Source organism: Brienomyrus brachyistius, chromosome 20, assembly GCF_023856365.1.
Source record: "Brienomyrus brachyistius isolate T26 chromosome 20, BBRACH_0.4, whole genome shotgun sequence".
Lineage (NCBI taxonomy): Eukaryota > Metazoa > Chordata > Actinopteri > Osteoglossiformes > Mormyridae > Brienomyrus > Brienomyrus brachyistius.
The window spans coordinates 8,259,588-8,275,562 of record NC_064552.1 but is presented as its reverse complement, the minus strand read 5'-3'; the positions used below and the strand labels follow the sequence as shown (position 1 = coordinate 8,275,562).

Here is a 15,975-nt window from a genome sequence, read left to right as displayed (position 1 = left end):
ATCTGTGCGTTAATGTGGCCCGAGGTTCTGGGTTTTGAAAGCATTTCTGCAAGCGTTATTGAGTTAGGAAGCAAAACCCTGGATGGAAGACGAATGTATTGCATGACATGGCAGAGTGCCGAGCAAGCCCCCAGACAGGTGGAAGCCTTTCAGGGCTCAGTACATTTTTAGTGTGCGTGCGTATGTGTGTGTATATATATATATATATATATAAATGAGCAGGCTGAACAAAATATTCAGAATCAGTGTCTTGAATGTGCACGCACAAAACTGTACCTTTATCTGAGGAGCATCTGAATGTTAACAGATTCGATCCCTTACTTGGCTTAATTAGACTTTAGACTGACTTATGAAGCTAATTTGTTTACTTTTGCGAATTACTTTGACACATACTGCTATTCTGTTGCTTTGACATCTTTCGTATCGTTCTCCTAATACTCTTGTAAAGCGCTTTGAGCCTGAAGAAGATGGCGAGGCAAATAAAATGTTATTTTGTGTCATTATTATTAAATGTACCATCGAAGCCACACTGTCAGATTAAATGGTGCTTTACGGGAACATTTAACTCGAACAAGCCAGGGTGAAATGCCTGTGGTTTTCCATACCAGTGACGTGAGGGTGGGCTCCCTCCACTAAATGACAGCGCGGGGGCAACTTGACTCTCGGTGGGCAGAATGCATCGGGGAGGTGTCGATCACGGCTGAAAGGCTTTGCGGTGAGTGTGGTAGGTTCGCCGCCTTACAGAAGGTCATTAGTTCATGTGGAGCGGAGCTGCCTGTCTGTTCTAATTCACCACAGGTGATGTGTGTAATCCAGATAAAGAGCTAAGGCTGTCAGACACGACTCTAAAGTAGCTTCAGGTTCAATTCCAGTCTGATCCATGGTTTACCTCAATGCCAGATTCTGTGGGTTTTCTAAGCAGCACCTGCTTGTTTATAAATATTTCCGGGACTCCTAGATAGCTTACTGTTTTTGGCCTTATTATTGGCTCAGAGTGTGACACTGCCTGCAAGCCTGTGGAGGGGCTTTCGGCCCTGCGAGTACAGCGCTAAGCTAAAGCTCACCGGTGAGTAACTAGGCTGGGTCTGGGAGACACTACAAACGGCTTGATTCTGTTTTAAAGCAGTGACCTCCCATCCTGCTCATCAGTAACTAAAGCTAGCAGGCTCCTGCCTGGGAATAAAGGTGGAAATTGATCCATGCCAAATAATTTCCGATTACCATCCGTATATTTCATACAAGCGTTTATGTGGCAGCTTTACCCTTTTACTGCCTTATACACACACAAAAAAACAAAACAAACACCTTTGACCCACTGTATAAGCTAATTACGCCCCCTAGTGGCATTGTATTTTCAGAAACAAATGCTATTTGTTTCGAGACCTTATTATTCTAGGCAGTAGGTGCTGAGAGTATGCTGGATTCGCCCTCAGGGTAGATGTATATATTTGTATGTGTCTGTATTTTCTGCATTAACAATGGATCAATTGCAGAAAGAATACGGGGGGGGGGGGGCAGTCAGCTATATATGTATGGGCCCTGGTCATTCGCTCAGCCCTTCTGTATTCCTCATATCCCTCGAACCATTTGAAAAACAAAGACCAGCCATAAAAAATACATGAAAGTGTTTTCTTTTGAGCAGGCCAACAATGCAGAGTGACAATCCGAATACACATCATGGAAAAATAATCAGCCCCTGTCCATGTATTATGCATGCCATGATCTGCTTTTGCTCCCAGTCTATTGTATGATGCCTAAATGTCGAGGGCTGAACATGTTGGACTGTTGCTGGAAGACCTGCTGTTCTTCGGTTTGAGCCCTCTCGAAATAGTTCGCCGATAGCTCTCTTGTCATGGCCATACTGTATATGTGGTGTGTTTGGTCATTCTGCTCCACAAAATTCCTTCCCCTCCACGTTAAATAAAACTGTCTGTTTGCGAGCCTGTGCACCCCAGAGCCTCTGCTTATGCAGAGGGAGCCATAAATCTCATCTTCTCATCATGTAGAAATGGTATTTTTTCCTTGCCACCAGTCTACTTAATGAAAGGACTTTCTGGTTTAAAGAGAGCTCCTCTGCCCTTCTAGTGTTCTGCATTTAAAGGTTACTCTGATGACTGCTTGCTTATGCTGTATTCCACTTGTGTTTTTTTTTCTGTCATAATTCGTATGAACTCCTTACAAGTGCTCAAGGCGTATTATACTAATGCCGACAGCTCCTTAAAGACATTCTACTCGGTATGTGATGAATGTTAAGTTCTATAACGAGCGTTATTCTGCAGATGTAACTACAAGGAACTAATAGGGAGATGACGTCCTTATTATATAGCTAATTTTTCTATTCTCTTTTAGCGTCATTATTGGGAAAACACTGAACATGGAGTCAGTACCATGGACAGAGACAAAAAACTACTTGCATTCTTAATTTTGCATATTTGCATTCTGTACAAAACGACTCGAAGGTCTTACATGAAAAATGTATCATTAAAAAGGGTGGCAGGATCATGGAGCCGTGCATTGCAGCTTGCTTAAAGAGAGTCAGAAGCCAGCTATTTTGCGTGACGTTAAGTTAAGCTGCCTCGCCACGGATGACACGTCTCCACCTGTGGTCTCCTTTAGTTTCTAGGAACAGACACCGGATACGGCCAACCTCTGATTATGTTTCCTGTGTGGCCTCCTGATGGTGGAGCTGGCAGCTGACAGTGAACACTTTGTTGCTCTGACACCGCTCCCGTCTGACGTGTGTTAACTCGAGGTCTCCCCGCCGCAGATGATTTTTTTTTTTTGGGCGGGGGGGGGGGGGGGGGGGGGACAGTGCACTTTCTATGGAAGTCTGTAAACCTTCCCCAACTCGCACAATAGCTTGATTGCATTGCCACACGATTCTCATGGTGCATATAATAACATGTCATTTCGTACTGGTGCTGCTGGCATGACGTTTCTGTTCGTCTCCCATCTGGACAGGCGTGCAGTCAACCAAGAAAAGAAAAAAAAACACGATATGCTTTGACCTTGATGACATACAAAGGTCCTTCTATATAATGATAGATAATTGAAGATGTTTTCCTGAGCCTGGGGGGATCTAATCGTATCCCATTTCTCTGTGATGTGAAGCCACTTAATGCGCGAGCAGGACCTAGTGAAATGTCGTCAGTTCAATCCACCTATCAAATGCTGTGCAGGAACACAAAAGATGATGATGATGTTGATGATGATGATGATGATGATGCAAAGGAACTCCCACATAACATAAAGTAACTATTAAGCTGTGCGACAAATCCTTTATTATAGCATTACTATAAATAAAGATATATGTGGGGATTCCTGCAGAACGTCAAGTTACTGGCAATTTTTCCAGCACAGTTCCCTCCCATTATTATGACAAATGGATAGTTCCAGCTATATTCTCATTCTTTTATGCTGGGATTGATGAGAAATTTCTTTTGTTTGGATGAAATGCAAATGCCACTTTATCTTAGTCATGCAACACTTAAAACTTAAGACTCGAAGACACATTATTTCATTTTTTTGTTTTTAATTTGTAATACTTTATCGCAGAATATTGTACTTAATTTGTTTAATCTGTGACATTTCTTCACCATCTCTAAACTTCTGTCTCTTGCTTCACTAATTTTTTCCCTCATGTCCTTCAACATTTAACAAGCTTATATGTGTTAACGACAGGTTTTAATTCTTAACATTAAAATGTAAAGTACCCTGATTAGAGATGAACTAATTTCACATTTTATATTAGTCAGCACAAAAATGGGCTTTGCGTCATTTTTTTGGTGAAATAATTTCAGTTAATGGTTTTTTTCCCTCTGCATAATTTTCTTAAATAATTTGTTCATTTCATTACGAACTGGGATTTTCATATGGAAATAAAAATATTTCTAAGTTAAATTGGGTAGTGTTGTTCCATTTTAAATACTGAGTAGTACTTACTGAGTAACTATATTTCTCTGCATTTTTGCCAATCAGTTTTTCCACTTGAAGTAGCCAGTTTCTTTTTAAACTAAAACACACAATAACTACAGCTGACTATTATTTGGTTAATCGTAGTTTTTTTTATTTATTTAAATGTAAGAATGAATGACTGACAACTTTTGAGACGTCCTGTCATGTAATGAGCTCAGGAAATTAAGGTTCCTTTTAATAAAGGTGTTTACTACTAATGACATTGAAGACGATGGAATATCAAATAGAATGTATAAAATGTATTTGAGTAATGAGTTTGAATGGGCTATTTTGAATGCAGTATTTCGTATAGCCATCAGCTGTTGTGAATGGTCTTCATGCGGACATTAAGTTCTAATAATTCCTCTTCTTTCATTTCAGGTGGTTCTCGTCTTTGTACTTAGTATTGCTGCCCTTATAATATACTTCATAGACTCCTCTGAGTAAGTACTCCTCCTTTCCTATGTTGGTGTTTGTTTTGCTACTAATAATATTTTTACCATGTGGTATAATGTACTCACTTTGCAAGGATGCCACCAAAAGTGTATGTTTGTTTTGCAGCTTATCGCGTAGTGTAAGTGAACAGTGTTGTTTGTTGAAAAGCAAGATTCAGACAAATCTGGCTGTCGTGAAAATGGCTACAATAATCTGACAGACGCGCCAGGCCTCTATTGTGTAGAATGGAAATTTAATTTCATCATTTAACATTCTTGAATTCTTTTAGCGGGGGCGGCATGGTGGTGCAGTGGTTAGCACTGTCGCCTCACACCTCTGGGACCCGGGTTCGAGTCTCCGCCTGGGTCACATGTGTGTGGAGTTTGCATGTTCTCCCCGTGTCGTCGTGGGGTTTCCTCCGGGTACTCCGGTTTCCCCCCACAGTCCAAAAACATGCTGAGGCTAATTGGACTTGCTAAATTGCCCGTAGGAATGCATGTGAGAGTGAATGGTGTGTGAGTGTGCCCTGCGATGGGCTGGCCCCCCATCCTGGGTTGTTCCCTGCCTCGTGCCCATAGTTTCCGGGATAGGCTCCGGACCCCCCGCGACCCAATAGGATAAGCGGTTTGGAAAATGGATGGATGGATGGAATTCTTTTAGCCAGATGCAAAACAACTTATGATTATATGGGATTGTAGTGCTCATACTGTATATCTGCATATTTATTTGTAAATGAAATGAGTCACTGTTAAACATAGAGAAGTTGTGCATTTATGTTTTTAAAGAACAGCATACAAGGGACTGCACAACTGAAAAATGCATCGTCTAGTTCTCCCCCAAACCTTCTGTAAGATATCTCTACTCTGCTTCCTGGCAACGTACTTATTATTTTTTTGTCAATGGAACCAAGCAACATGAAGCAGTTTCCATGACAACTGCTGGCAAATTACCTTGATTTTTCTCCTCCCTTCCTCCTCTCTGCCTTAAAGCAGGTGGTCAATTTGCCCTGAACGGTCAATGTCAAACTGCCAACCGATAGATTTTAGCGCAATGATGACACCCACATGAAATTTTTTAAATGTTGCACCATTTTGAAAGCCTTTGTTTCTTTGTAGTAAAGGGGGATTTCAAAGCACTGTGTATGATTCATGCTATTTTAACAGATCAAAGAAAAAAAAAATACAACAGACATGCGTACACGTTTTAGGTGATTTACTGGTCAATAACAAATCGCCTAAAATGATCATAGGAAGGAAATAACGAGGAGTAAATGTTCAATAATCAGGCTGACCAATCGGGTAGCGACTTTCTAATTTCCTTCCGTTTGAACAGCTTGAATTGTGGCCCTTGGAATGCAGCGTGTGAATGGATGATTAAAGTTGTGAAGCGCAGGCGCTTCCTCCCAGTATACCCCTCAGGGAGTCGGCATTATGCTTGTGTTCCTGCGCTGCACTAGCGCTCCTTTCGCAAGTCTGCGGTGTGATACCCGCTGGCGATGGAATCCCGACTCCAGGCTTTTTTTTGTTGAGAACATCAATCCGAAACCCAGTGTTTAAACTCTTATTTTGTTGGTAAACCGTCAAACATTAAAACAAATGGGGATAATCATATTGAACGATCAAGACGTGCTTCTCTAATCTTGGTTCTCTCCCCCCGTCCATTCCCCCCCAAAAAAGTATGTTTTAGTATGTAAAGGTAAGAAATGCATGAAACATATTCTTATTGTTGACTTTTAATATGTTTTTGTTTTCATGATTATTTTTCAGTTAAGAAAACAGGATGCAAGTGTAACGTTTATCACACTTCACGGCCACGTATTTTCTCTTGATCTGGGCTTAACTTTCATGGTACTAAAAGTACTATTTGATTAAGTATTTCTTGTTTTGGTTATGTACTGTGCATAATCTTGTGAAAATGTGTAATTTTACCAAAACTGGATTTTTACCCTTGCACCAAACTTTAGAACAAACAGTCATTTTAAGCCATTTTTAAAAAATTAATTTGTATTATTTTCACAGTACATTTTAATCTTCATCATTTTCTGGGTCCATTTCACGTTCTTATGCAAGTGCTTTTGAAATCCTGAAACTGGGGGATTGCGTTTCGTTGTCTGGAACATTTCCAGGGCTTGTCTCTTTTGCCATTGGTCATGTGACACTCGTGCACATGGATTGGAGCAACTCATCTGTTTATTATAAGCACCCTGACCGGCAGGGGGTAGCACTCGGAACTCTTTCTCTATATGGGGGGTGTCCCTGCTTTTGGAAGTCAGCCACCATCCATACAAGGGCCGTGGAGACAGCATCCTAAGTGCTTTACAGAAGGCAATCCCCACAGTAAGGCTACTCCTTCAAGGAAAATTAATTGTCAGAAACGATATGAGAAGTTTCACGTTACTTTTATGAGCCTGAAGATCCATTAGTATGACTGATGGATTTACAGTACATCACTGTTTCTCTGCTAATCAATAATCCGAATCCCAGTGTTTCTTTGGCCTTCTCTAGCCCTCTGTAACTTCCCTGTTAAAAAAGGCTGCTCAACAAATATATTTTTTAGTCCATTTGCAGGAAAAAGAACTTTTAAATTCCATGTGAATTTGATGTGCAACCTGGAATGAACGCAGGCAAATTTATGCATTAATATCGGCGCCATAAAACATCTACGACCAAGTAAAAGCCCAGTTTTTCTACCACTTAGTCTACGGCCCGTGAAAGTCAACAACATAACCATTCAAGTCGCACTTTAACAAAATGAATGTGGCGTTTTTTTCTATAGCAAAGCGTCACATGGTAAAACATTTTACTCAAATTGCTTTTATATTTTAAGCATTCCATTCCTCATTAATAAACAGTAATGTATAAAAAGTCCATTAAAATGCCCGCAGGGGAACACAACATTATAGGAGATATCTAGATGTTATTATGTACTGAACATAATTTGGTGTGCTTAATTATCAGATATTGACTGTAGCTATACAATTTGTAAATAGAGTTATGTGATTGTTAATTCAGTTAATATTGTGATTACAGTGTTGGTTCCTAATGAAAAATAATTTATAATGACTTTCCACTCTGCTAATTTATACATCACAGATATAAAATGTTTAGTGTATTGTGTAAAGTTTACCCATGAAATGAGGCGTAGAGTTATATGGTTAAATATGAATCGATGTGCGGAGCTAGCGATGTAGATGGCGACCTCACATGACCTGACGCTCATCTAATCATAGACACACAGAACGCTAGCTTGATCTTGGGCATGTTTTGAGACCCTCCTGATCTGCCATGTGACATTTCTTCACCATCTCTAAACTTCTGTCTCTTGAAATCTGCTTCACCTCCATCCTCACTTGCATTTATGAAGTTGGCTTTCAGGCACATTGTGCCCATAGATGTCTGTCAATAACTAACTGAAAGTTAACTTGTAAAAACTGCTAAGTTTCCATAGGTTCCAAGGTCCAGTGAACTTGTTATCCATCTTTAGTTTGAGGTTTTTGCTGTATTATGTACTAAGAACTTGGAGGAGGTTTAAATGGATCTTAGTGCATGGCCAGTCTCCTGTGTTATTTGATAGATGAATCTGGGTGCTGTGGAACCTGTCAGCGCATTCCGACAAGCAGCCAGTCCAGCTACGCAAATGAAATTGTTTCATTTCCGTAATGTGAGGGGTCAGGGCTTCTCAGGAACAGGGAATGAGCCTAGCTGCTGTCTTACAGCAATCATCATTACTCGGTAAATGAGGGGAAAATGGGCTGCCGTTTAAATGGGGCTGTCTGTGTGCCTGCATTCCCGCGCATCCACGCTCGCTTGCAGTTATCGGCCGTATCACCCGCTGATTGCACTGATTTCCACATTTATTAGCGAGGGTGTCTGATGCGCCCAAGGAAAATGTGTCCGTAGGTTAGAGAGAACCAACAGGCCCCTGCTGGGTAGAGACACTGGAAAAGGACATGCAAATAAAGCAGCTCTGGAGAAAAATAGTGAGTTTTTATTCTGTCATGGTTGTACAATGGCTTGTTAAAAAACTAGGTATGACAGATTTTCCTGGAGGAGGAAGACTTTCTTTAGCATCTCCAACCGTTAGGTCATCTTCGATCGCAGCCCTCCTTTCGGGAATAGCGAGAGACACTGTCACTACTGTTCCTCTCCCTGGATTATTCATTTAAGATGTGTCTTTACATCGAAGGGTGTTCGGTTTTACCAGCCAGATGGCCTGGGTTGGCTCTTGTTTGGTTGTCTGCCTTGGAGATTGAGTTACACCTATAGCCGTAGCGAGTGTATCTCTCCTCTCGTCCCTGTCACACTACGGTATAAACAGTGTGGTGTAGTTTTTCACTTAATGCGTTTAAACGGGGTAACTGAAGAAAACGATCTTTAAAAATTAACTGAGCTTCACCAGACTAAACACCAACGCCAAGTTTCAAACGCCATATGTTTATATGCTATATAAAATATGTAGATTTTATAAGAAGACCTGTGTCGCAATAGTGCTGGATCGTCTGCACGCTTAAGCTTTAGACTAGTGAGACTGCTGACGTTTTTAAGAACTGCATGAAAGATGGACACCTTTTATATGCTTTTCACACGCTTCCTGCATTTTGTTGTAAGCTGTAATATACGGGCCAGGAAAGGCCAGGTCTAAATAAAGGCTTTTTTATAGGCCATGGTACCTGCACTTAAAGTTACAGGTACGCTGATATTCTTTTGCCAGCAGCTCCTTCAATGTAGAAGCTGAAGGGAGTTGGAGCCTTTCACCGTGCCTCCATAAAGTGAACGCTGCAGATACCCGGATCTCGTAATTTGACTTTGAGTCTGCCAGTATGCTCTTTTGCAGTGGTGAAGAGTTCAAGCCCAGAAAGTAAAAATCCAGACCAGAGTTTTCTTTGAACCCCCTAGCTGAGTATGCTGTGACTGTGGCTGTTTATGCCCAATTGGTTGGTTGAAACAAAATCTTGGTCTGGATTTTTACTTTCTGGACCTGAAATCTGCACCTCTGGTCCCTTTGCACTTTGCACTGCAGTTACTCTGGCACCTGTGTGCAGAGTTTAATGTCAGGGCACGTGGTTCCTTTACTCAGTGAGGATACCTTGCAGCTTCAGGGTTGGGTGTTTGAATCGAGCCTACTTCGTGTGTGTGGAGTTTGCAAGTTCCCCAGTGTGGGTTTCCTCGAGGTGCTCCGGTTTTCCCCTGCAGTCCAAAGTTATGCAGTTAGGGTAACTGATATCTCTAAATTGCCCATAGTGTATTGTTGTGTGCGTGCGTGTATGAACTCTGTGGGCACTGGTGTCCCATCCAGAGTGTAACTCAGCCTTATGGCCTGAGCTACTGGGATCAACAAATGGGTAGATGGCTCATAACTTAGGAAATACATGTATCATATAAATATATTTGAAAATCTAATAGGGTTAATATGAAGTATTTTAGTGCATCTTTACCTTGCTTTTTTTAGCACATTTATAGCACGTCCTATTTGTTCCTGACATTTATTGCCGTGCATGTTGAATTTGGTGTTTGGCTGCTGTTAAATATTCCCTGTATAGTTTTATAAAAATCAAATTGAATTTAACCAACTTAAAATGTAGGACGTTTGAAGAGAATTAATTTTCTGGAGGAGTTAAGATAGGTATGTTATGTTCATTGGTTTGAGATGATTGTAGGAAATCTAAGTCATGCTGTTACCATAGTAACTATTTCTAGCCAAATCACTGCTCGTTTCAGGCTCACGGTGAAGTTTTCCTCTCCGATCTCTGTTGCAGTGTTACTACTCACTGGTTAGCCTGAGTGTTTGGTCAGCTGTGGGGATGCTGCTATTAAAAAAAGGACAGTCTGGCATCACATGCGGCTAGAGTCTGACTGGTCGGAAATGATGAAATTGATCGAACGTGCAAAATAGAGGATCACATTCACGAAACCTGGAAAGACTCAGTAGTGCCATTTAATCCGGGTGGCTGTTTGTAAGAGATGCTACCTCGATGCAAATCAGTGCCAGGAGCCTGTGTGGTTTCTGTGTGGGACTCTGCAGCACAAACGCAGTGTATGGCTGTCCCCATCAGAGCCCTGGGGGGCTGTATGCCGTATTCCTCAGCTACACCACCGGGCGGAACTCTGCCAGTCTAGCATGGTTGAGATCAATTTTACCTACCTAATTGCTTACACCAGTGTCTCCCAATCTGGTCCTCAGGGGCCCACAACCGGTCCACGTTTTTGCTCCCTCCCAGCTCCCTACAAGACAGCCCATATTTTTGCTTCCCACCAGGAGCTAGGAAGGAGCAAAAACGTGGACTGTCTGTGGGTCTCCAACGACTGGACTGGGAAGCTCTGCCTTACGCAGATGAATGCGGGGTCAGTGCTGGTTTAATTATTCATGTGACCAGCAGCTGAGTGACTTTCCTGTGCCCCCCCCCCCCCATGGCCTTCCACTATCTCCTTGTCCTGTTATCTCCTCTTGTCACCTATCTGTAACTAAGATAAAGTGGCACAAGGACAATATCCTGTAATTATCGCAAGTAGTCTACTTTGAATTAAGTATGCCTCTTGGTAAATTCTTGCCAAGAACAATCTACAAACGGCCCAAATACATTAAATATTCTCAGTAATATAAATCTTGCATCGGTAGTCTGTTGATTGCTACTTTACATTTGTCTGAGGTGTGCAAATGTTGAAAAAGAAGCAGCATTTATTTTGAATGGCAGCTATTCAGGTTATTTTAAAAGGAAATCTGCAGGACTTCATTAACATTTTCCCCTATTCTTCTGCGATATTTACTTATTCATCAGTGGCTTTTTTCATGTTTTCTGCTAAATGTTTTTAGTGCATTTTCTTCTCTGTCCTTGGTGTCTCTCTTGAACCGTATTTGAGTTTTCTAACTTTAAATTGCATGGAGTTTGTAAACGTAATGGGCAGGTATATCAACAATATTTGTAGCCTCAGTGAAATATCCTTTACTTTGTGACCCTGACCCACCTGAGCAGTTGGAAGATGGATGGATGGATGGATGGACGAATGAATTATCATTTATTAGTCTTTAGCATAGTCAAGTACGTGTGGACAAAGGAAAAGATGAATGATTTTATTAGTCACCATGAAGCATTGCTGGTATCGTGGGGGAGAAAAGCTATGGATATTTTTAGTATTCTCACACTGGTTTTATTTGTCCAGTGTCTCTGATGGTGCTAAATCATTCTTTTCCTAGTTCTACTGCTCTGGCCTAAATCTATCATTGATGTATTAACCAGGCCTTGTTTCATATCATCTTTTGCCCAGGGGACATACTGCGGGCTCATTGATGTAGGTTTTACTGCATGGCAGCCGGGCCATGTGTAAACTGCATGCCGCCATAGCGCCCAGTAGCTCGTCATTGCTGACTGCATCGCCCAGCCTGCCGATATATCTAGTCTAATGTGTTGCACAATGAATGACTATGCATGCGTCAACGTTGTGGGCCCTTTACTTCCTTTATTCCTTCTCCAAAGACGTTCGCCCGTGCCTTCAAAGTAGAGGAACATGCTCAACACAACATTACGGTTATATTTGCCATTCTCTGTCAAATATAATGCAGACCATAATGCTGACTGAGCGTTTTTTTTTTTTTTTGTGTTTTTTTTTTCGTTATCTGGAGCAACAGGTGCCATACGACCTGCTTTTCTTCGTATGTGTGATATACGCATACGCGTTCGAGATTAGGCCATAGAAACATTAGGCTAAAGATCCTGGTGTTTTTTTCAAAAGATATGTATGTTTTATTCCTTTCTCATATTTCATGTTCGCTATTTTAAAAACATTTTGTTCCGCTTCTTCTTTTCAAGTATTTTTTTACGTTGGAATTTAGCTAGCTTGTTACGCTTATTTATGAGTTAGCTTTTTTTTTACATTGATGTAACTCTGAGATGCTATTAAAAAGGCGGGGGACGGACTTGCCGTTACCCTCTGACCTTTTTGATAATATCCTGAGCACCACACTGTTTTGGCATGCTTCATGCCAGGCTAACGGGAGAGAATGGGCGTTAAATCTATAAGATACATGAATACACAGTATTGTGGGTAGTGTTGTACAGCTGCTTATAGCACATGAAAGCTTATTTGAGGTAGAATTTGAACAGGGTTATCAAACGGAGAATTAGCGGACTAGAATGATACCGACAAGTGTGTTGTTTATATTAAGCAGTGGATTATTTGTGATAAAGTGAAGCATCTGTTCTTTTTTTGGTTGTGCAGGGCTTTGGTAGAGCACAGTAACAGGGTTGACAGTAACAACAGTAATCATCTGCTTACCTGCTGAGGCAAAAGGCTATTTGTGTGCCCACAGGACACATATAGGTGGCTGGTCTGCAGGATGGCTGGTCTCAATGGCGCTCCGTATCTGGCTTTCACATGGGGAAAGTCATACAGATATTGTCCCATCTTTGGTGCCAGAGACTAACTCCTTAGCCCACTGGTCAATGTGGCAGTTGGCTTACCTGTAATTGTCTCTGATGCAAGAGGCTGTCTTTCTAGGCTGAAATAGAGGTCTTACAATAACATCTAAGGGTTTTGGCTTAGAAATACTCGCTTAGTGACCATACCTTTTCATACTGCCACAGTTTAAGCAGATCTCAGTGGATCATATATCAAAGTTAGCTTAGATAAGAACGCTACACCCAATTTGTTATTGCCATGAAAAAAATATTATTATTATTTCAAAATATAATTTAGCATTATGTAAAAGAGACATGATTCTTTTTCTTCTTTGCCTTCGATGAAGGAATAATCACCTCTGAATTAAATGAATAAGTAAAATGTTAAAATGACAATGAACGCCTTTGAGGACAACTGCAGTGAAACCCCTTAGTGACTTGACAGCACAAATTGGGTACGCTTTCAAAAACTGACTGCTGCTGTTTGCTGAAGTGTAAAGTGTCTTTTAAGTCTTTGAATAAAAACTCAGAGGACACTCTCAATGCTGTAGTGTTGGCTATTGGCTATAATGATCTTCCAACTCGTATCCATTCCACGATTGCCTGTTTTTGCATTCAGTGTACACATTTTGTTTTACAGCGTCACAGAAAATACTCTTTCCTGTGGCTGTTATTTAGATAAGACACTTATTTCTGTGTTCTCTGACATTGTATATTTCTTTTCCCCTTTATAACTGCATTTTTTTCACAAGTAATTTACAATTTTAGTTCCGTAACATCTTGATAAAACGGGATCATCGTACATCTTCTGCCTTCATTGGGGAACTTGAGATTTGTGTAAACACTAAATAACTACCTCTGTGTTGTCTGTGTATTTTGTGGTATTTGTACAGCTTTTGTAATCGCCATATGTCCTGTATATTGTATGTGTTTTTGTGGTTTGAAATAAGAGATGTTCCATTTGTTGTTTGTATTCAAACAAGTGACAGGTGCCGTTAGTGTCTGTCACGTGTATTCATGGCTTCCCACTGATGTGCACATTCAGAGCTGTTTAAAGTGTGGGCTACGTTTGTCTACTAAAGAAAAGGCCAAAACGGAGGGCTGACAAGCTATGAATTATATAAACGTGCGACAAAATGAGAGGAAAAAAACTTTAGTGATATGACAATCTGCCATTAACTCCTGTCTTTTAATGAAGACTAATGTATTCCACACTTCTGCAGGGATATTTGACTGCATGTTTCATTCTTTGTCGCTCATGGGAGTTTTACGTACACAAAAACGTTCTGAAGGCAGAATGAAAAATGAGCAGGTGGGTCCAAGCAACTAGAGGAGGAGAAACTAACCAATGAGGTGTTTTGGTCCTACCTCCTCAAGTTGCTCGGCCCCACCCCCTCTACAATCTGATTGGTTTTCTATCTGAACCAATCATTTTTCATTCTACCCTCAGAACATTTTTATATAAGTAAAACTCCCACGAACTTCTTTGTCTCACTTGATTCACTTCTTCCATGTCTTCTGTACATGGATAAATGTGTATATTGTAGCCCCTTTTTACAACAAATGAGTAATTTTTTATTAAAAAATAAACAAATCTGCTTTACAATTAGACCTGATTTGAACCCAGATCTATAGCAGCTATTTTTTGGTATTTAAAATTTGGTGGTAGGGGGTGGGAGTAATGGAACAAATTGTCATGTTGTAGAAGATATCTCCCTACTGTAGGTGTAGAACTTATGCATTCATATAGATATTTTCCTTCAATTCCAAAAGAATTTGACCTTCACTTTTTCATTGCATTCGCATGTACAAGAAATAACGTCGTAGTGGATCCTCAGCAAAAAAATTTTTAACACCTGACATTTTCATGGAGTATTTATGCATACAATTATGTATAACGATTGTAGTACTTTACCTGAATTAGAACTTTTCATACTAAGCGAAGAGCTTTATTAAGGATTTCAGAACTTCATATTGCAAGGCCTTTGCTATATTGATTAGGAACTAGATTTTGCAGAGCTGTGTAATGAAATGCTGTTGGGTCGTACTGAAATTATTCACCACAGTCATATCACAGCAGCGTAAAGTACATAGCTAGCTAAGCAATGAAGACATTCGGCACAATGTAGCAAAATAAATTAAAATAATTCCTCACCCATGTTCAGCAGTAGGAAAAATGTCTGGAATTGATGCTATTTATTACAGCATGGTACATACTTCATAAGACATGGAAAGATTTGTATGTATGTACTGTACATATGTACAAATGTATGTACCTGTAAATAATTGTTTGTAGTGAAAAGGGGGAAAATTGCAGCATCGTATTTCATTTTTCAAATTGTCTTGGTTAATGCTTTGGCTCGTTTATATGTAAGACTGGATGTTAACTGTGTTTTGTGACTCACCCCCTATATCATGTAAAATCTTAAGCTTCCCTGTTTCATTTCATTGATTTGTATGTACATGATATTTTTGACTTCTGTTGAGAAGAATGCAAAGGATTATATTGCTTGAATGCTATTCATATATAAATCATATATAAATTTAATTGCTTTATCTCATATAATACCCCTCCAACACTCAACCTTCTAGAAGGCCACAGTAATAAGAGCGACCTGGTTAAATTAGCCGGTTTAAAATACTGCTGAGTGAGAGTGTTTACTGATGAAGTGGCTTTGATATAAACATTGGGTCCACCCAGCGCAATTGTAGATAGAATATTATGTTCTCTTTTTCTCATCAAAAAAACTCAGACACTAACAACTTAGGTGTCCATAGTATTCATTTGCATTCTTAGCATAATCTTAATGATTATAAATAACGAGGCAACAAATCTGAAATTGGAAATTTCCAATCATTAATTCGTATTCTGGAAGTATATTATCTATAAGTGTTTGAATAGATTTTTAATTGATTTTGAGCAATTCAGTGGATATCATGGATACATTTTTTTAAAATAGTCTGACTCGAGAAAATGAAATTTTTTTTTCTGTTGTAGTATTTTATGCAAGTTTGCTCTTAAAATAAGTCCAATTGACTGGTGGGAGATTAGTACTGCCGCTAAGTGTTAATTACAGTCGTCTTAGTATCAAACAAATGTTCAACAATTACCAAGCTGTTTTTGAATCTTTTAGAATATGTGTGATATTGCTCTATAGAGGGCGCTGCAAAGTTAGCTGTAATTTTTGATGTTG

At 40.0% G+C, this 15,975-nt stretch overlaps 1 protein-coding gene across 17 annotated transcripts in view; it reads left to right on the top strand.

The window, feature by feature from the left end:
• Positions 1–15,975, top strand: part of LOC125715317 (calcium-activated potassium channel subunit alpha-1-like) — a 163,921-nt gene that overhangs the window by 71,549 nt on the left and 76,397 nt on the right. For all 17 annotated transcript variants that reach the window (XM_048986652.1, XM_048986648.1, XM_048986650.1 and 14 more), the window contains exon 3: positions 4,336–4,397. In XM_048986652.1, the coding sequence (XP_048842609.1) occupies positions 4,336–4,397 (62 nt within the window). The remainder of the gene's footprint in view (positions 1–4,335; positions 4,398–15,975) is intronic.